At 58.0% G+C, this 21,521-nt stretch overlaps 1 protein-coding gene across 2 annotated transcripts in view; it reads right to left on the reverse strand.

Annotated features, from left to right (window-relative positions):
• Nucleotides 1-21,521, reverse strand: part of COL5A1 (collagen type V alpha 1 chain) — a 197,390-nt gene that overhangs the window by 67,906 nt on the left and 107,963 nt on the right. For both annotated transcript variants that reach the window (XM_017513083.2, XM_017513082.2), the window contains exons 15-27: nt 21,131-21,184; nt 20,713-20,766; nt 17,686-17,739; nt 16,204-16,257; nt 14,421-14,474; nt 12,037-12,081; nt 9,700-9,753; nt 8,937-8,981; nt 8,393-8,446; nt 8,092-8,136; nt 7,019-7,072; nt 2,578-2,622; nt 533-586 (exon numbers count right to left, since the gene is read on the reverse strand). In XM_017513083.2, coding sequence (XP_017368572.1) covers nt 533-586; nt 2,578-2,622; nt 7,019-7,072; nt 8,092-8,136; nt 8,393-8,446; nt 8,937-8,981; nt 9,700-9,753; nt 12,037-12,081; nt 14,421-14,474; nt 16,204-16,257; nt 17,686-17,739; nt 20,713-20,766; nt 21,131-21,184 — 666 coding nt within the window. The remainder of the gene's footprint in view (nt 1-532; nt 587-2,577; nt 2,623-7,018; nt 7,073-8,091; nt 8,137-8,392; nt 8,447-8,936; nt 8,982-9,699; nt 9,754-12,036; nt 12,082-14,420; nt 14,475-16,203; nt 16,258-17,685; nt 17,740-20,712; nt 20,767-21,130; nt 21,185-21,521) is intronic.

Consider the following 21,521-nt stretch of genomic DNA (forward strand, 5'->3'; position numbering starts at 1 on the left):
AATAAATGGCCATCTCCCTCGAAACTCCGTCTTGCGACGGCGCTGGCCCGCCCAGGTGCCACCGGTGGAGACAGACTCTCTTTCTCACTGGGAATGTGCAAATGGCTGGGAAGAAATGCTTGGGAGCTTCCCCAGGAAAGAGGCCAAGCTCTTTGCCTCTGCCGAGATCCGCTGTCTGCGAGGAGAGTGGCAGAAGCCTGACAAATGGCAACAATAAAAGACACAAGAAGCAAAAGGACGTGTCTTGTCCCAACAGATGGCCGCCAGCGCGCCACCGGCTTTGTCACCACAGTCTGCAGACTGTCCCCGATCCACATCAGCCCTCCTGACTCTGGCTGGTCGCACCTTTACCCGCTCAGGCCTGCTGTCCTGAGACCTAGTGTCCACACAAGTGACTGGGAGGGCTGGGCTACTCCAGTCTGAGCTGCAGGGACATTTAACCACAGAGAATTCCCTAAAACCAGCCACACCAAGGCCTGCAGTCCCAACCCTGACCTCCAGGGAGGCCTGGAGCGGCGTGAGTCTCTCTCACCTTGACTCCTCGAGGACCTGGGTAGCCGATCGGACCCTGGGGGCCAGGGGGACCCTAAAACCAAAGGGGAAAAGACCGTTAGCCCCATGCCAGTGTGGGGGTCCCTGGGGGGGCATCAGGAAGCTCCAGAGTCCTGGGATATCCCCTCCTGCTGAGAGCAGCCCCATATCCCAGCCCAGCACCTCCAGAGAGGCTCCGTGGGAGACATGCCCAGGTGCTCACAGCCGGCTCTGAAGGCAGAGGCATGGCTGTGTCACACTGAACGGGGCACAGGTGAAGCACACGCTGGTCCCACCCCGGCAGTCAGGGAAACAAGGGGTGGGCTGAGGGAATGGTGGATGGCGAAAGGCCAGCTTTGGAGCTCTGCACGGGGAGTTGTCCCTAGAGAAATGCATCCCCAGCCTAAGCCCTTTGGCATAAATCAGGAGAGCTTCCGGCTGGGAGAAGGGGCAAGGCCGGTAGGCAGGGAAGAGACATCTCCAGCAGCCAGGGGCAGCTCATCCAGAGCTCACGGGGCTGGGCATCCCTCCCACCTGCCCCCAGCCCAAGACACCTGCGTGGTGAACGGCTCCCACCCCTCCCTCCCAGCCCTCATTCCACACGGCGTCATGGGGACAGCTCAGCCCCAGACAGGATGGGCTTGGTGGCCCCCTCCGCAAGGCTGCAGCTCTGAGGCCAGGGCCTGGTCTGCCTTGCTCCCTGCCACATCCCATCACTAACAGGATGCCTGCCACACAGAGGAACTCAGGAAGTCCAGGGAACAAGGGAATGCCTCTGGTTCCAGCTGAAACGCCAGCTCTCAGAACAGCGGGCCTGTGCTCTGGGCTCCAAACGCCAGCGGCTGGCCAGCACCAGTTCCGGGCGCTGTGTGAGCTCCGGTGGCCCCGTCTCATGCTGAGTGGGACATAGAGGCAAGAGGCTGTGCCCAGGAGGGGGTGCTGGCAAACCACCCACTGGAGGCAGCGGGACCGGGCCTCCTACGGGGAACAGAAGCCGAGGGCCCAGGGGAGGGTCACCCCAGTGGCTGCTGTGACTTTCAGGAGAGGGAGCAGGGCAGCAGAGGCGAATCTCAGGACCCTCTGGGTCTCGGAGGCAGCAAGCTGCAGAAGCCCCACTGCCCAGCAGGACCGCGCCCAGAAGTGGGAACTCCCTGTGAGGACTGGTGCCAGCTCGGCTGCCCCGGAGCGTCAGGCCTGGCCTACCACACCCTTGGCAGGGGCACCTGAGACCAAACCCCAGACCCCATCTTGCCTGCACGGGCCCTGCTTCAAGAGATGCAGGTAAGTCTGGCATCCCGGCCTGATCCCAGACCCTGTGACATGGGACCTCTGGAACCCTGGTGTAGGCGGCCTCTGCCCCCAACCCCAGCCCCGGGCTCCCGATGACCTTGAGCTCAGTGTGCAGCTTCAGCACACAAGAAAAGTGGTCTCGGGGGCACGAAGGTTGGGGCATACCAGAGCAGTCACAGCAACCCCGCTGGCCTCTCCTCCCGTCTGTGGGTTCTTCCCACAGAGACACGCCCCACAGCTTTGTCATGAATCACAGCAGAGAGAAGGCGCTGATGGTGGACGTGCTGCATGGGACCCTCGCAGGCCCAGCAGGCCCCACAGGAGGAACCACGAGCCTCTCACAGTGCCAGACACGGGCATCCGTGGAAAGACCCCATCCCTGGCACCAGCATGACCTAGTGGTGTCCCTGTTCATAACAGCATCTCCCCACAACTCAGAGGTCACCCAGCTTGTGCAGAGTCAAGGCCAGGGCTGAACACCGTGCCACTGACCCACTGCCCGCACCTGCCCGCACCTGCCCTGGTCATGGGGTGGGGTGACAGGCACCGATCCAGACAGGGGTGCTGGTCCACTTCTCAGGGAAAAGGCCTGTGTCCCCCAAGCTGGGCAACCTGCCAGAGACACCTGCAGAAGGGCTGAGTGTCCCCGGCTCTTTCTTTTCCAAGCTGGGTGGCCCTGAGCAGAGGCTGAGCCCAGGGTGCCAGGACCTGCCCCGCCTGGATGCTGAAGGGTAGGAGGGCATGGTGAGCACCCACCTGACCTCCTTTCTCTCCTGGAGGGCCTTCTTTGCCAGGGTGGCCCTGTCACAAAAGAAGAAGCCTTAATTAGTCAGCGCCACTCCAGAAAGCAGCCTCCCTCACTTCCCCTCCCTGCGCAGGACCCGTGATCAAGGAAGCCCCCCATTTCCCTCCCTCCCCAGGAAAACTGAGAGCACCAGAAGGCAAAGGCAGCCGGACAGGCAACCAAGCACGGCCCGGCCTCACCGAGCTGCCAGGCCTTGAGCTGGGCACTTAGTCCCTGGACCTCAGCTGCTTCATCTGCAAAATGGCAACAATAAGCCCGGCCCCGGCCATGGTCAGAACCACTGTGGGAGGACTGGTAGGGTGCAGCAACCCCCAAGCACACAGGTGACCTGCACGGTGGCTCCTGACCCGGCCAGAGCCAGCCCCGCCCCCCAGTGCAGCTCCACAGACCAACGATGCACGCGTGGGGACAGGGCCAACAAGGGCGTCTTCCCCAGGTCCGCTGGCAAGATAAATCTGCACAGTGATGAGCTGGGGTGGGGTTCCGGGCATCCCCGCGTCCTAGACTAGCAACTGCTGTGCTGTCTGCAAACCTCAGAATCTCTGATTGTCAGGGAACCAAAAGCAAAGCAATTTTGCTGTGGGGGTGGAGGGCTAGGGCGGGTCACTTCACTGAGGGGTCCTGGCACATCCCTGAGTCTTCACACAGGTGCCTCATTCGAGACCTGGCCTCAGGGATGGAGGGGAGCTGAGCGAGGGTGAGGACCTATCCCCCCCGTGACAGCTGCCCAGCCGTGTTCCCAGGAAGGACCGGTGCCCCTGACTGCCTGGACCTATACTAATTGCATTCCTAGGAATGCCGGTCTCGCTGACTTTCCAACACAGGTGGGTCACCCGGTTTAATGGCAGTGAGCCAGATGTCCAGGACAAAGGCAGAAAGATCATCCGTCCGTGTTCACTGTGCGGAAACGCAGTTCCACCAGTGAGGATTCCAGGAAAGAGGCCGAGCAAGGTGGTGAGGAGGCTGGCAGGGCGGGGTCTGGTCCTATTCCTGGATACACTCATCCTGCTGTGTGAACTTGGGCAGGTCACTTGCCCTCTCTGGGCCCCCGCTTCCTCGGGTGTAACAGGAGAGGGTTGCGAGGTGCTCTTCCACCGTGAGTGGCCTAACACTGATCTGAGACGCTTTCTAGACACAGTAGTGTTAAGAAGACCCAAGTCTCACCACCTCAATTAAATTATTTGTGTGTGACTTTTCAATTTTTATTAGCTGTCCAATTGGATTTGATGCCTTTGCAGATAGCCTATCCTAGCAGCAAGATTGTGGGAGAGTGCAAATTTCCCCTTGGGAGAGGCTTTGAGGAAGTTCAGGCACTTGCAGGACCCCACCCGCTGCCCCAGCCTAGAGGGGCCACGCTTGGCCACCACGGGCCTTCCTCAAACAAGGCTCATGGTGCCAGTACCTCACGGTGGCCAGGCGAGGCCCGAACAGAGCCGACAACAGGGTGTCCTGCTCCAGGGTGGCCAGAGGGGCTCTTTGTGGGCCTTTAGCACAGTTTCTGTCAACCACAGACACCTTTCTGTGAAGGACCTGGTGGGCGGATCTGCAGGGGACCAAGAGCCTGGCTCTTGACTGGCCAGCCTCAGCCCCGGCTGCTCGGGGAAGCCCCTAGGCCTCTCCACATGGCGGTTTCCTCAGCTGCAGGCTGAGGCAGCAGCACACCTGCCCATGGCACTGGCGTGGAGACGCACAGCGCGTCAGCAAAGCGCTCCGGACTGCGACCACCCAGCGAGCGCCAAGCAGAGTTAGCCGCCGGCACCATGGTGGCTTCCAATCACATCCAGGCCAAAGTCTTTTAGGTATAGTTTCAGCTGCAGTTATAGAATTAGAGTGAGCAGGTGGGGCAAGCACAGAGCTCCCTCATTAACAATGTTTGTCTGGACGCAGTCATCACGCCTGTAATCCCTGCACTTTGGGAGGCAGAGGCAGGTGGATCACAAGGTCAGGAGTTCGAGACCAGACTGGCCAAGATGGTGATAACCCGTCTCTACTAAAAATACAAAAATTAGCAGGGCATGGTGGCGCCTGTAGTCCCAGTTACTCGGGAGGCTGAGGCAGGAGAATCGCTTGAACCCTGGAGGCGGGGGATACAGCGAGCCAAGATCGAGCCACTGCACTCCAGCCTGGGTGACAGAGCAAGACTCCGTCACAAAAATAGATAAATAAAATAACAACGTTTGAATAGGAAGAGGCAGAGAGGAACTATAACAAGATAGCCCTGACTGATTTCCCTGCAAAGCCGGGCGGGACCACGTTCCCGCTTCTTTCTGCTTGTGTGTGTTTCACAGTATTCTATAATGAGCATGGTTTCTGTAATGGGAAAATAACAAAGCTTACATTATTTGCATTTGATATTTTCTGATTAAAAAAGTAATGTATGTTCCTCGTAGACACTTAGGCAAGGGGAAGAGGAATTAAAACCCTTCATCACCTCCCGGCTCGCAGTGGCTGTGGCTAATTGTATCACAGAATCTCCTCTATTCTCTCTGCGCATACGCACGCACAGCGGCACGGCAGGTCTGTCTTTAATCTAATATCACATGGTGAGCATTTTCTCATGTCACTGAGTATTTGTTTAAATTCGATTCTTACTGGCTCTGTAATATTCCACTGAGCCGTAATTCACTCCCCCATTTCCCCAGCGTGTGCTCCCAGGAAGTATTCGACATTTTTCAGGGCACTGATTCTGAGCTAAAGCAGCTGACACTTCTTGATGGATTTCGAGGCAAGCTTCCTTTCTTTGAAACCAAAATCAAAACAAGAAGAAAAGCAACCTCTCTCTGTAAGGCTTAACCTCAATGTGCTGCCTTTGTAAAAGAGAATTTTTAAAGATCATTCCTTTCCTCCAGATTCGCAGGAGAGGGCTCTGTCTGTCTTCGGGCCTACCCGTGGCTTTCCTTCTGTTTGAAGCACCTTCATATGAATGGGTCCGCCTACACTCTCATTTTAAAGTTTAAATTTGGGCTGAGGAAGGGACATCTGACATCTTAAAGGCCCTTCCTTCCCCACAGAATACAAAAGGAAACTGCAGGCTGTTTAGGGACCCCAATTCTATGGAGGTTTCAACATGGGGAGGGGAATTCCAGGGAGAACAATTTAGGTCAGCTGAGGGCCGAGAGAAAGATCGTGTCAGGAAAGCGGGGTGCGGTCCACGTCACACCCAGCCCCCTTCCTCCCTGCAGGCTCTGGGCCTGGCTGCTCTCCCCACGGACTGCGGCCCAAACCACCGACACCACAGCCGGCAGCACGAGGACAGAGAAACTGGGAGGACACATGTCCACCTGCTGTCAGTGGCTAAATCAGGAGACGGGATCGGGGGTGGCTTTCGTTTTACCGTAATTTTATTTATTTCCCCAATTTTCTATCACAAGATGTGACGTTCTGATAATTAGAGAGAGTGATGAAAAATAAATATTACGGGACACAACACACTGAGAAAGATGAACCACGCAGGACATGAACTGCCACGTGGCCAGCTGACCTCGGGGCCCCACAGCTGCCCTCGAGGGGATGAGAAAGGTCCGCTCTGCTCGTTCTGACCAACAAAGGCGGTGTGTGATGTGTGAGTCACTGGACCCACCGCCTCGCCCGAGGGATGCTGCGTGGGGAGCAGCCACCCATAATCGTCCACATATTTAACTTCCTTGTTTAGTTTCTAACAGTGTTATTAAAACCATAAAGCCCGCTGTGTCTTCAATAATTAATTCCGCTAATCCTGTTTCTGAAATAGGCTCTCGTACAGCATCAACTGAATAATCAAAACCAAAAACACAGCAGGTGCTTATGGGGAGGGTGTGGGGTGCACATAAATTCACACTCGTGTACACGCACGTGTGCCCACACGCACGCACACACTCTGAGTGTGCTCCCCTCTTCACACCTCCCCCTCCACACAGCTTTGCCACAGATTGGATTTGTCACCAACTCGCTATTTCCAGGCAGGATCTAATTTGGCTCCACAGCTGTGCGCGCACACATGGCAGACGGGTTTGCTCACCCCCTCCCTTCTCGGTGCGTGAACACTAAAAATACACACCACGTACCCTGCCTCTTCGCTTCCAACCCCGGGGACGCAAGCGAAGGCCCGGAGCCCGGCCCGGCCCTCCTCAGGGCTTGGAACGCAGGCCTGAGTTCCGGTGGTTAAACAGCACACCCTGATAAACAGCTGACATCCCCACTCATGCAATCACCACTCTTTGATTAAGGCACAGGATGCAAAGCGTGTCCAAAACCCAAGAATGACTGAGCAGCCAAGCCGGAGACCAAATGGGTCTTCATCAACAGAGCCAGTGTGAGTCAACGCCGTCCAACGACCCCAAGGAGCCCACAGCCCCTATCCCCAGGGGTGGAGGTGGGAGAACGTGGAGAGGTGACATGGGCAGGGCTACTCACCGGGGGTCCATCAGCACCAGGCATTCCTGGGAGACCTGGTTTACCCAAGGGACCCTAGAACAAAGCAAAGACTCCATGAGGAGATGCCCTTGGGGTCTGTCCCCTCCCTAGGCCCACGGGGTGATTTTTCAACATTCCTGTGCACACAGCACTTGCTGAGAAACACGGTCAGAGGCCCCGGGTCCCCGGGCTGTGAGGCGTGCAGCCATGGTAGGCCACGGGGAGGCAGCTCCACCCGTCTGTTCTCAGCACCTCTGGGGTTTGCTGTGGGCAGAATCAACGGAGCAAGCGCCCCCTTCTTCTCCACGTTCACCTGCTGCATGGGCTCCTGGGGCATCGCCCGGTCTCCTCTGAGCTCACAGTGCTCTGCCTTCCTCTAGTGCTCCCACTGCCAAGTCCTCCCAGGTCTGTTCACACAAACACCCCAGGGCCGGGCAGGGTGGCCCACAGTGTGGGGCCCACAGCCTCAGCATCCCATACACAGCAGCGGTTGGGAGGTCCCAGGCCCGGCAGCGGCTCAGCCCTCTGTGCTCCTCAGGGCTGCTGGGGGTTCTCTGCACTCAGAACCACCCCCTTGGAGGTGTTTTTGCTGGTCCCACCACATCACTCTGAGCGACCTGAACTGTCTTGTGCCCGGTCAGGCCACAAGCCTAGCACGGCAAGTGCCTCCAGCTCTCAGTCCGGGCCTGGGACACGGTAGGCTTCGGAGATAGTCAGCTCGCCAAATTTAGCAAAACTAAGCTAAACCAAACCGAAATGACAACAAAACAAGATGCCCAGTGACGTCTGAATTCCAGACACAAGATAGTTCAGATTAAACTGCATGGTCTGTATTTCTTTTCCTTGCTAAATCCAGCAACCCCTCTGAATGCTAGAGAATGAATGAATGAATGAATGAATGACTCAAGGAGACACGGATCCAAGATCCTCCTCATGCTTTGGCCCAGTTCTTGGAGCTCTGAGCTTTGGCGTCTCTGGGGAGCACCAAGATACACAGGAAGAGCGAGCGGGCGGCAGGGGGTCCTCCCGGGGCAGGGCCAGGGAATGCACCAACAAAGCCCAGGCCCACCTACCTTTTCTCCTGGAGGACCGATAGCACCCTGGGGGCCTGGAAGACCCTGGGAGGGGGAAAGAGCCAAAAAGGGAAGGTGAGGACACTGACCGACTCAGAACCTTCCCCGCCATCCGTCCATCTTCTCACTGATGTCTCCCTCATCCGGACACCAACCCAGGTCCTAGTGTCCCTCCAGACAAGGGGAGGGGCTGCAACTTGGAGGGGGCAGAGCTCCCCCGCTCCCTCCCAGGGCTCAGGGCTGGAGACGTGTGCCTCCCATGGCCAGGTGCCCATGAGCTGCCTCTCTCAGGCTCACTTACCTGGGCGCCTGGATTACCCTGCTGTCCTGGAGGGCCGGGCTCTCCCTGGGGACCCTACAGGAGACAAGAGCAAAGGCACTGAAGGGGGCTCTGGGCACTGTACCCCCTTCCCTGGGTGTCATGTGCCCCTCACTGGCCTCCCACCCTTTCAAACTGTTCCCCACTGCTGACACCAGCAGGGCGGGAAAGGCGGCCGGGTCCCGCCAGAGAGAGCAGCACCAGGACCGGGCGCCTCTGAGGTGGTGAAGGTTGACTCTGACGGAGTGAGCTCTGACTCGTTTATGCAAATACACCCAGACATCGTCCAGGAAGGAACTCATGAGGGGAACTGACTAGAAATGTTTGATTGGGCAGAAAACTCCTAAGTCAGCCCATCATGCCAGTCCGGGGGCCACTCGTCACTGGGGGGTGGGCACCACAGCTGAGGGCCTGCAGCCTCCCTCACATTCCCAGCTGGTGTGGACAGTAATGGACCCCCCTAGCCAAGCAAGGAGTGTGCTAGGGAGAAGCCCCGGAAGCCAGGCCACGGGACCCCAGGACTCACCACGTTTCCTTTCGGGCCCGGCTGGCCATCCATGCCCGTTACACCCTGCGTGCGATTGTAAGAAGAAAAACGTGTAACTGAAGGCAAAAGAACTCACAGTGCTCAAAAGGAAAATCCCACTCAACTCAGCTCAGACGCCCGTCCCACAGTGAATCAGGGGACGGCACAGTCTCTGGGGAAGGAGAAAGACCTGACTCCAAATCCCCTCCCCAGTGGGTCCACGGATCAGCCCCAATAGCCCTCAGCAGAGGGTTAACTGAGCTGTGGGTCCAGCATCCCAGAGGGCAGGCCTCAGGCTCTAGAAAACCAGGCCACGGGGCTGGGAGGGCTGAAGGGGGCCGGCCTGGCCCTGGGGAAGCTGCCCAACGGGACACAGCCCCACTGGAACCAAGGGCTTCAGCCTCCTTCTAGAATGTTCACAGAAGCTGCTGGAAGTTCTTTCTAGCAGGGAAGAAATGTGACATCCTGGGTTTCTGCATATAACTGAAATAGCACATGCCGTCTGCCTGGAGGAAATGTAAGCAGGGTGATGCAGAGGCGAGAGGCCGGCAGCCTCGGGCCTCCACCTGCAAGGCCGCGTCTGCTGGGGCCGTGTCTGCAGCCCTGAGCTTCGGAGTCCTGCTCACGCCTCACACGGGCAGCAGGCAGGTGTCAGGGGGGCCAGCGGAGACTTGCTGCCCCGTGGCCAAGTGGCCACCAACTAGGAGGGGGGATCTCAAGGGCGGAGATGGGGACAGACAGGTAGAGCAATGGTGGGACTTACGGGAGGTCCGGGAGGGCCTGGGGGCCCCTTTGGCCCAAGCAGACCACGTGGCCCCTGTAAGAGGAAACGGAAAAAAGGGTTTAAACTTGGCCAGAAATCCCAGCCCTCCTCTCTGCCCCCCACGCCCGCTTAGCCCTGACTCAACCCAGAGCCCTGGCTGGGGACTCAGGCCTCCTGGCCTCCCAGGAGCAAGACCCAGACTCCCTCCCACAGACTTACGGGCTCCCCAGGAAGCCCCCGGGCCCGACTTCTCCATGGTCACCTGCTGTGCCGCCTCCCTCCACCCCACCCTGGTGGTGGAAACCAGGCGCAGGTGTCTGGAATCGGTGGGGACTCAGAGAGGATACCAAGGGGCACCTCACAGAAAGGGGGACTTTCAAGTCGGCCGGCTCCTCTGACACTTGCTGGGCCAGGCAAGCACAGACGCTCCCCAGGAGAATCGCCACACAATTACATTTCACTGCACGGAGCGCTCCTGCCCCAGCCTTATTACCGGCTCCCTCTCGAATTCCCCTCCCCAGCGACAGGTGACTGTTTTTATGATATCACAGAGTCCAAGGGTGCAGGCAGGAGAGTGTCAGGCAAAACTAGGTCCCTGGCAGGAACCCCACAACGGAATGCATAGAAGGAAGTATGGGGAATAGATCTTTTCCAGGACGGCCACTCTGGCCCAAAACTAGCATGCCCTCCCGGGCAGCGAGGCCTCATACATGACAGACTCCGCTGACCACAGTGGGAGTGAGATTCCGGGAGCCCTGCCTGCCATGGGGCACTCACATTTCCCCCTCCCGTGGGGAGTTACGGAGCCTTCACCCCAGGTGTGTGGACTTCAAGGGCCCTTAATTTTGACAGAACCTTTTCAGATTCTGTAGAAGAGAAATCCTTCCCCCGCTCATTGCCTCTTAAATGTTTTCTTCATTATTTTAATACCTAGCTATAGCAACGTTTCTTAGAAACTAGTAGCCCAGAAGGTGTTGCTTGAGCGTGTGTTAAGGAGAGCAGAGTTGATGAATTCTCCTTAGAGGCTAATGAGACATCTGGGGTATAATTTAGTCCCAAATGAGTCTGCAGGCGCCGACCCCTGCCTCCTCTACGCAGCGCCTGCGATATTTCTCATCAATTAACTCCACCCGATGCACGCAGCCGCACTGACTTGGCTGCAAGGAAAGAGACACTCTAAAGCAACAGTAAATGAAGAGTAATTAATGTCCTATCAGTCAGGAAATTTGCTCTGGGCCTAAATAAATGTCCACTTAGAAAGAGCTTCCCCATGCCCAGGGCTGGGGCAGGCTGCTGGAAAATCTGCCTCTGGAAGGGCGGCCATTGAAACTGGCCCAAGCTCAGGCCGATTCAGCCACGTGACCCCCCGTGATGCCCCTGGATGCCACCATGCTGCCCCGAGACCCCTCACAATGCACTCAGAGCCCCCACAATGCCCTTGAGACCCCACAATAATCCCAGACCTCCCATGCTTCTCATTTGACCCCCCACAATGCCCTCAGACCCCCCATGATGCCCTGAACCCCACCATGTTGCCCCTAGACCCTCCAGAATGCCCTTATAGCCCCCAATGTGCTCAGACTCCCCACAATGACCTTGTACCCACCCATGCTGACCCCGGACCCTCCCAATGATGCTCCTGGACTCCATCACATTGCCGTGGACCCCACAATGCCCTCAGACCCCCCATGCTGACCCCAGACCCCACCATGATGCCCTCAGACCCCCATGCTGACCCCAAACTCCACCATAATGCCCTCAGTACCCCACAATGCCCACAGCCACCCCACAATGCCCTCAGACCCCCCACAATGCCCTCAGACCCCCCATGCTGACCCCAGACCCCACCATGATGCCCTCAGACCCCCATGCTGACCCCAGACCCCACCATAATGCCCTCAGTACCCCACAATGCCCACAGCCACCCCACAATGCCCTCAGACCCCCCACAATGCCCTAAGACCCCCTATGCTGACCCCAGACTCCACCATGATGCCCTGACCCTCCAGAATACCCATGGATCCCACATGCTGCCCCCTGACTCCCCACGATACCCCCAGACCCTACCACGCTGTTCCTGGGCCCCCCACAACAACCCTTGAGGGCCATGCTTGCTCCCGTAGGCAGGCTCAGACCTCCTCCTGGAGTTGCCAGGCCAGCCTCGCCTGTGCCCCCTCTGTTTGATTTCCTGGGAAATGCCCAAGTCGGTCTGTTCTCAGGCTGAGCTCTCTCTCATCTAAGCTCCCGGCTGATCCCAGGTCCTGCTCCAGCAGGAGCCTCCGACACAGCCTTGCTCCACCCTGAGGCCCCACCATCCCACTCAGGACACAGACTTACAGGCTCCCCAGGCAGCCCCCTGGGCCCGACTTCTCCATCATCACCCTGCGGAGGAGAACAAAGGCAGGGTTAGAGGGACGAGCTGTCAGCCTGGACACCAGTTTCCCCTGGGTGGTGGACAAGGGTTCTCTGGCCTGGGGCTGCTTCACATATGCCAGGTTTACTAGCTCTGGTTCCAGCCAGAAAGACCTGGAATGTCCTCGCTCCCAGGAGGCTGCTAGGTGTGCAGAGGCTGCAGGTGAAGCCTGAAGGCTCTGAGATGCCAGCTCAGGAGCTCACGTGCCACAGCTCTCCAGAGGAAAAGGCTGGGCAGAAAGATCATCTAATTGAAAGGATTTGGTGACCTTCACGAATGACAGACTCTGCGACAGGGCAGGGCATCAGGGGAGAGTCACAAGATCCCCTGGGCCACCCTCTGGGGAACCAGCTGTCCCCACCAGGGTTCTAAACAGCTTGGAGAGTAAAGCAAGAAGGGACTTCCTTCTGGCTGCAGAGGGATGCCTCCCTGCTTCCACTGCTTCTCATGCAGGGGCTGCTCACAAATGCTGCGCCTTGTCAAAGCACCACTGCACCTTCTAGCCCGCCCCACACATGCACGCACGCACGTTCACACATAGCCTGCCTGCACATGCCTACACATACATGCACGTGCATACACAGCCATGGATACACAGACCCTGTGCATACACAGCCACGCACACACACTTGTCCACACACCCACACCCTGTGTGTGCATGCACATACACAGCCCCACACACATAGACCCTGTGCATACACAGCCATGCACACACAGACCCTGTGCATACACAGCCATGCACACACGCTTGCCCACACACCCACATACCCTGTATATGCACATGAATACATAGCCATGCACACACAGACCCTGTGCATACACAGCCACGCACACACACTTGTCCACACACCCACACCCTGTGTCTGCACATGAATACACGGCCATGCACACACAGACCCTGTGCATACACAGCCCCACATACACAGACCCTGTGCATACACAGCCCCACACACACAGACCCTGTGCATACACAGCCATGCACACACAGACCCTGTGCATACACAGCCACGCACACATGCTTGTCTACACACACACACCCTGTGCGTTCACATGCATACACAGCCACGCACACATGGACCCTGTGCATACACAGCCATGCACACATGGACCCTGTACATACACAGCCATGCACACACACTTGTCCACACATCCACACGCCCTGTGTCTGCACATGAATACATGGCCATGCACACACAGACTGTGCATACACAGCCATGCACACGCTTGTCTACACACACACACTGTGCATGCACGTGCATACACAGCCACATACACATTTGTCCACACACACACACACACACACACCCTGGGCACACACATGTACACACAGCCATGCCTGCATGCATACACACAGGCACATGCACACTCCCAGCACACACACATGCACACAGCCACACATATGCACACACACAAACACAGGCATACACATGTCCTCTCAATGCAGAAGCACTGACATCTAGAAGGGTCCCTCTCTCCTTCTTCATCTTACAGCCAACTGTGCTGAGGCCCAGACAGGAGCAGGTGCCCCGGCCATGCCAGCCTGAAAGCTGGTGAGACAGAAACGCCCCTGGCGCTGCTCCTGTTTCCCACCCTCCAGGACTCCTTACAGCTTTTCCCCTAAACATCCCTGATACCCACAGAAGGTGTCTGTGTGACTGCGGTGGCTGCAGGGAGGAGCTGAGAAACCCACAGTCTCGTGCATCCCTGCCCCAGCCCACTGTGCTGTGGTCCAGAGCTCACGCTTCCCTCCGCACACGAAGATAGCGTGGCGGATACCAGACCCCAGCCTGTGCACCCACGCTGCAGAACAGCTCCCTCCCGTGCTCCGGCCCACGGCCACAGGAACTTGCTCCCCTGTCTCCAGCCCACAAGAGGGTTATTTCCAACCCCCCCACCCTCCTCTGCTCCCCTAAATCTCAGCTCTCTGCCACCCGCACGCCTCCAGCTGCCTCCTCATCCAGATGAGATAAGTAAGGCCCCGAGCTCAGTGAGCTCTCTGGCGTCTTTCCTGCTACTGAGGTTCGGGGCACCTGTCGCCTGCAGGGGGCCCTGACAGCTGGCCCTGAGCTCCACGCATCATCAGCACTGACAGAGCAACTGTACACGTTGCAGTCAGCATCTCTCCAATGCCCTGGGGCATCGGATCAACCATTCTGCCCACAGGGAAGCCCCTCTGCCCTCTCCCAGCTGGCCCTCCACATGCGGCAGACCGATCCCACACCACGGGCCTCTCTTCTGTGGTTTTCCTGCCCAAATCACTGAGGAGTGGGGCAGGCAGGAGCAGTCAGAGGGACGGCAGGATACCCACCCTGTCTCCGTCATCTCCTGGAGGTCCTGGTGGGCCGGAAGGACCAGGGTCACCCTAGGAAGGGAACAGGGTCAGCGTCAGCCTCTCCAGAGCAGGTCATGCAGGGCTTATCCAAGGTCCCTACTTTGTTTTTCTCTAATTCTGACAGTAAGATTCCCAAGCCCTCAGAAGACCCTTCCAGAATGGGGAAAGGTTCCTAGGAGATCATGCGTGTCTTGGCTGGGTTAATGCGGGCTGCCGACTCTCACCCAAGTCTCACCACGATGGTCTGAAGGTAGGAAGGTGCTGGACTGAACACCCTGCGGGGCCAGCAGGGCCACACGTGGGCAGCCTCAGGACACCGAGCTGAGGTCTGAGCTACCCTCAGCCCGAGTCCTCCATGTGAAGCAGCCTCAGGCTCACACCCTCAGGGAGCGCCACCTGCACCCTCAGGGCTCGCATGCAGTGGGCGCTCAATATGTGCTCCTCAGTCAGGCAAAAGGCCTGGAGCTGAGTCAGGGACGGGCTTCGTGGCTGTGCCATTTCCACGTGGTTGTTGTGAGAACAGAGATGCGGCAACTTTGGATGGACGGCAACACCACGCCCCTCTCAGGGCATCATGGAGGGCAGCAGGGCATGCTGACGGGCACCGGCAGCAGGGCTGTGTGGGTGGGGGGTGTGTGCACACGTGCATGTGTGTATGCCAGTGTACCTGTGTGGGTGGAGCGTGCGGGGGTATGTGGGGGTGTGTACGTGTATGCCTGTGTGGATGTTGGGGGTTGAGAGGTGCATGTGTGTGTATGTGTGTACATTAGGGTGCATGTGTGTGTGCATGCATGTGTGTGGGTGTGCATGCACATGTGCGTGTGCATGTATGTGTGTGCATGTGGGGCGTAGGGGTATAAGCATGCATGTGTGGGTGTGCGTGTGGGGGGGCGTGTGTGCACGTGTACATGTGTCTGTGTGGGTGGTGTGCACGCACACACTCATGTGCCTGTATGTCCTCACTGTGCTACAATATAAAGGAGCCATCAAAGAAATCTACTTCAAAGAAAGCAGGTCAGAGAAGCAGCAGCTGACAAGCTGGAAAAAGCCTTCGTGCCAGGTCCCCCCAACAGGGGCTGAGAAAACAGGGCGGGCGGCCAGGCAGGGCCTTCCCCACCATGCCTCCCGAACAGGGCAGGGCACTTCAGGCTTCCCATCACGGTGTTGTTGAAGGAGGGCCAAAGCCTGCTGAGACAGATTCAGCAAGACAGGGTTTCACTCTATCACCCCGGGTCACTGCACTAGCTCGGGGCTCATGGGACACACATTTGAGATCATCCACGCCCAACAACAAGGAAGAGGTGGACACCTGACATTTTTTGGTGGCCTGGTCTCCATGTGGCCACTTGAGGTTGTCCCCACCCCCCAGGACCACCACTTTAATGTTGCAAAGTGTCCTTGGCTGCTCCTGAAACGGCAGCTGCTCAGATTACCTGAAAAGTTAAAGGGCTCCATTAAACAGAGGGTGGCCTCTGAAAGGAAGGACTCCTTCCTGCCCCTTGCATGCCCTCAAGTGGGTGGCCCGCCTGGCTCACTTGTCACAAGCTGCAGCTAAGAGCTCCAATTCCTTTGGGCTGGCCGCCCAGCAACAAAGGCACCCTCTGGGGGCTCACTGCCATTTGCTGACAACCGTGAGGTTTGTATTGTGACCTCGTTGGAATGCCAGGACCTGACCCCGGGAAAACTGAGGCTGCCTAGAAGGGCCTCCCAAGAGACCCTGCACACCACCATGCCCATCTCTGACACAGGAAATACTCACCCTGTGGCCCTTCTCACCTGGCAACCCGGCCAGGCCGTCGAAACCCCGGTCACCCTGCAAAAAGGACATAAGGCTGCCTCAGACGCCACCCTGCACATGTGGACAGCGATGGCCGCCCCATGGTCTCGGACATGTTTCCGGCAGTGTGTATGTACCCCAAACCACACTGGCCAGCCCTCCCCCGACCGCCCCCTGCTTTGCATCTATAATCCCAACCTCGTCCCCCACAAACACCATCACGGGTTTCGAAGGGAGAGTCGGCTTTCATTCCCGGGTCCCAGGCCACAGGCCTCAGCGGACCCTTAGCTGTGCGATATTTCAGCGACTGCGGCAGCGTCCTTGTGTGTCTGCTGCTGATCTCCCCGCCCCAGAGAGGGCCCACAAGGGCAGGGTCCCTGTGTGTTCACTCACGGCTGCATCCACAGTGCGAGGGGCTGGCTGCCCGCGTGTGGGACGTGCGCATACCCCCCATTGGTGGGCGGGCCAGCCCTGGCTGCCCTCAGGCACCCTGGCTCCCTGGCCAGACTCTCTTCTGCATCTCCTGGAGCCCGGGAACAGGGCCATCCCATGGGTGTGCACACCACGTGGGGTGACGCCAACAAGCTGACATTTTAGGCTTTCAGTCAGGTTGTTGAAACAAGACCACCATCTTTTGAGACAGATGCAACAAGACTGAGTTTCCTCCTATCACCCCACGCCACCTCACTAGCGTGGGACTCACGGGATGTACTTCAGAGTTTACCCACACCCATGGTGCCTCAGTTAACAGGGAACAGGTGTAGTGGACCACTGGCAGCTTTTGGTGACTGGGTCTCCAGTCTCCCTTCCAAATCACAGCTGCTGTCCAAGGTGCGCGGCTCACGGAAGGTCAGTATCTCCCCTGCCCCACCATGGCCCTACACAAATGCTTCTGGGAGGTGAGGAGGGGTGAGCCAAGACCGGGCGATGCTCACAGCATGCTGGGGCAGACGGGTCGACGCTGGGCACAGCAGTGGGTGGGTATGGGTGGTGATAGCACCAGCCGGCACATGCCTAGTGCAGGCTCGTTCATGCCACACACACAGTCCTGCATTTACCCACGGGCAATACCCATTCACCTCTGCAGCACCCAGGAGCCCAGATCCGCCCCAACTGGACAAGACCTCTTGGGCCCTGGGCTTGCCACATGCCCCGCCTCTTCCCCACATGTGGCCTCATCACCCGCACAGCCACAGACGGTTTTCATAGTTGGGATTCCAACCCCATCTCTGCTCGCCACCCACTTGAAGGCAGCAAATTTCTCCCTTATGAAAATGAACTGCATCTGTCACATGTGCTGGTGAGATTCACCCACCAATCCCATCTTCATGTGAAATGTCAGTGACAGACCCGTCTGTCATCATAATCATAGTCATCACATGACCTGCATTTGGGTCACACCATCCACATGACCCCAGGGAGGACGGTGACACCAGGGCACCAGGAGGGCAGTGGGCGGCCTACCTTGGGGCCAGTTTGTCCAGGCATTCCTCTGGCTCCGTCACTCCCAGCCCGACCCTGAAACAGAGGAGGCAAAACTGTCAATGCAAAAGAGCCCCTGGTTCACTGAGCCCCCAGAGCCACGGTTTCCACTAAACCAAGTGAGCGCTCCACTGAAGCCACGCCCACCCCCACAGTCACAGCCCGAGTGGCCAAGTTGCTATGACGACACAGATCTGGGATCCCGGGCGGGGCCACTCCATGCATCACACCAACGGATGGAACACACGAGGCTGGTCCTTCTGGACCACGTCATCCCAGATTGCTGAAGGGGGACCACACTACTGCCCCTGGGCTTTGAGAAGGCGCCACAACGTGGCAGAGGGGACCATGCTGAAAAGCTGTGTCAGTCGGGGGGACTGTGAACTTAGGACTCAGGCGAGCACAGGCCACTGCCATCATGCACAGCACAGCTCCCTTCCACATTTGGAGGTCAGAGGAAGGAGAGAAAGAACGCATCTGGTTTGTCCACTTGACTAAGGCAGAGGCCCAGGCCCAAAGCGAGGTGCGGTCTCACGAGGCAGCACAGCGACGTGAGGCGGCATCTGCACTGTGAGCGGATGCCCCGTTCCTGACGGCCAGTGACGGACACAGCCAACTCACAGCCTGACTGGCCATGGGACTGAAGGGGGCTTGGACCTCCTGGGACCCACTGTGCAGGCCCCACCCTCACCATGGGGAGAGCAGTGCAAGGGGACAGGGTCTCTTCCAGGCTCTGTGAAACTCAGCCAGACCGCCACACACCAACAAGGCACCCCAGCCGGTGAGTCCAGACAGCCCCCGCCCTGAGCTTCCATTTTCCATCGGCTCCAACCCACCACCAAGCAGAGAGAAGATCTGGAGCAGGGGAAGCTTTGGCCTCAGAGCACTGGAGACAGAGAAGGCAGCACCAGAGACAGCAGAGAAGCAACAGGAGAGAAATCCAAACAGGCCCCAGAGCTGTCTGCGCTCCCATGCACCCTGAAAAGACACCACCCTGCCCAGCAAATAGGGGGCCTTGCTGGGACCTTCTTCTAAATTTCCAAACATTTTTAGAAACTCGGAAATTTTTCAGAAAACTTCACGGGATTTCACAGCACGATCCAGCCCTGCAAAGCACCCAGATGCTTCTAAATCCAGAAGCGAGCATTCCTCGCAGACTGGGCTAGCAAAGAACTGAGGAGGCCGCTCAGAGCGCTTTGGAGTCGACCCCTCAGCTCGGAGGCCCTCTCTTGCCACCATCTTTTCTTCTGCAGCGAAACTTCTGGGCATACATAATGCCTTAAAACACGCATATGTGGCCGGGAGCAGTGGCTCACACCTGTAATCCCAGCACTTTGGGAGGCTGAGGCAGGTGGATCACCTGAGGTCAGGAGTTCGAGACCAGCCTGACCAACATGGAGAAACCCTGTATCTACTAAAAACAGAAAAAATTAGCCAGTCCTGGTGGCGTGCGCCTGTAATCCCAGCTACTCTGGAGACTGAGGCAGGAGAATCGCTTGAACCTGAGAGGGGGAGGTTGCAGTGAGCCGAGATCGTGCGAGTGCACTCCAGCCTGGGTGACGGAGTGAGACTCCATCTCAAAAACATAAACAGATAGGCCAGGCACGGCAGCTCACGCCTGCAATCCCAGCACCTTGGGAGGCCAAGGCGGGCAGTTCACCAGGTTAAGGGATCGAGACCATCCTGGCCAACATGGCAAAACCCCATCTCTACTAAAAAATACAAAAATTAGCTGGGCGTGGTGGCACGCGCCTGTAGTCCCAGCTACTCGGGAGGCTGAGGTAGAAGAACTGCTTGAACCCAGGAGGCGGAGGTTGCAGTGAGCCGAGATCGTGCCACTGCACTCCAGCCTGACGCCTGGCGACAGAGCAAGACTCTGTCTCAAAACCAATAATAATAATAAAATGAACAAATAAATAAATAGACCACACGCGTATGCCTGGTGCTGCCACCATGTCCCTCTGCAGCTGGCCACGTCACACAGCGTCCCCACAGCACCTCTCTGTCCAGGTTTTCATCCCACCTGACTAGGAAACCACTCCTAGTGAAATGGGGTGGCAAGTATTCATGGAGACACAGAAACACCTTAAGGAGATACATTTTTCAGAATCGGATCCAAATAAATGGCCCAATTGTCTACCAAGAGTCAACTCCAGAGCTGCCGGCCCTCCCGGAATGATCCAGCCCGGACCCCCGTTTCCTTCCCAGGTCCTCGCCTAGACCCTCAAGCCTGCCAAACTTCGGCCCGTGGGGTCATCTCTGCCCACTAGCTGCAGCTCGCTCCCCGAGGCAAGGGCGTCCAGACCAGTAGGGAAGGAGCCATTTTTGCCTTGTGGACTCAGACGAAAGCAGTCAAGGGTAGCTTAGGAAGAGTGCATGCTGGCAGAGGTCCACACGAAGCCGATCCAACCCTGCACCGGGTATTTCTGAAATGTCCGCTGCTGGAGAAGGCCCACTTTCGAGAGCACGGTCTGGGCTCCCAGGGCCTGTCCAGCCCACGTGGGTGGTGGTCAGCAATCTGTAAACGCGTGTCCTCTCTTAGGAGCCGCGGTCATGTGCAAACACACCAGTTCCTTCCAGAAGAGCCACACACCAGACAGAAAACCCCAGGAGCCAGGACGGCAGGTGAGGGGCAGGAAGGCCCGCCCGTGCCCCCGAATCAGGCCACTTCTGGAGGACCAACGCTGCCCTCAAGATCTAAGGCCTGCTGGTAGTTTGTCTTCCTAACGTTTGTTGCCAAAGGGCCTGGGAAGTTTCTTGAATTAGAAATGTTGATTAAACTAAATGGATGTGCCCAGGACAGAGGCCTGGTCAGCTGTGTCTGCGCCCAGGACACAGGGCGCCCCTCCCAGGCAGTTGGCTCAGAGGTGGCCTTGGGGACGGACGTGCCCATCCCAAGAAGGGGAGCAACCTGGCTTCCTGTGGGCCAGCCTGGCTGTGGGAGGCACCCGCACCCCAGGGTTGGACTCCCTCAGCGCCCAAGCTGCTGTCACTGAGCCAGCCACTCACCCGTCTTCCGGGCTTCCCGGCAGGACCAGGTGGGCCTTGGACACCTCGAGGACCCTGCCGGATATAAGAGACAAAGGGTCAGTGGTGAGTCTGCCTTTCTCGGGAGAGAGCAGAGCCTTGTCCCCATGCTCCTTGGCCCTGCCCACGACTGGCTGTCCATGCCACCAATGTGTGGGCATTTTGGACACAGGACACGATCTGCTGTCCAGAGTGAAGGCCAGGGACAGAACAGAGGCAGCCATTCCTGCTGCGGGCGTCGGAGTGAATTCTGTTCCACCTCAGCACTGTGCCAAGCAATGACAATTCCCACTAATTTCCTTGAAGATAGGCAGCAGTTGGGACGCCTCCGTGTGCGCCATCACCGCCACCGGAAAACGGGCGGCGCCCACCACACAGCGAAGGCAAGGATCCCACGTACCTGAGGCCCCACGTCTCCTGGCTCACCCTTCAGACCTCCGCTCCCAGGGGGACCCTGGGGAGACACAGTGTGGGTTAACGTCTGCTCAAGGGGGGACTCCGAGGCACAGGAGGGGCTGGGGGTGGCAGCGGAGGGGGCAGGGAGAGGAGACAGGGCCTCGGCCACGGTGCTCAGCACACACAGCGCGACCTGCCTGCCTCGAACAGAACGGGGGGAAGAATGGTGATGTTCCCGGGGTGGGGAAATGGAGTTGTTTGGATCTCTTCCTAATCGGGAATAAAATTCTAGGTCCTGGGCCCCGCAAACACCGCAAAGCACATGGAGACGCTTCTCTCTCCAGGGTGAGCCTGACTGTGGCCTGTTACAGCCCAAGGCTTCCGGCAGCGGTGCA

This window comes from Cebus imitator, unplaced genomic scaffold, assembly GCF_001604975.1.
Source record: "Cebus imitator isolate Cc_AM_T3 unplaced genomic scaffold, Cebus_imitator-1.0 Scaffold486, whole genome shotgun sequence".
NCBI lineage: Eukaryota > Metazoa > Chordata > Mammalia > Primates > Cebidae > Cebus > Cebus imitator.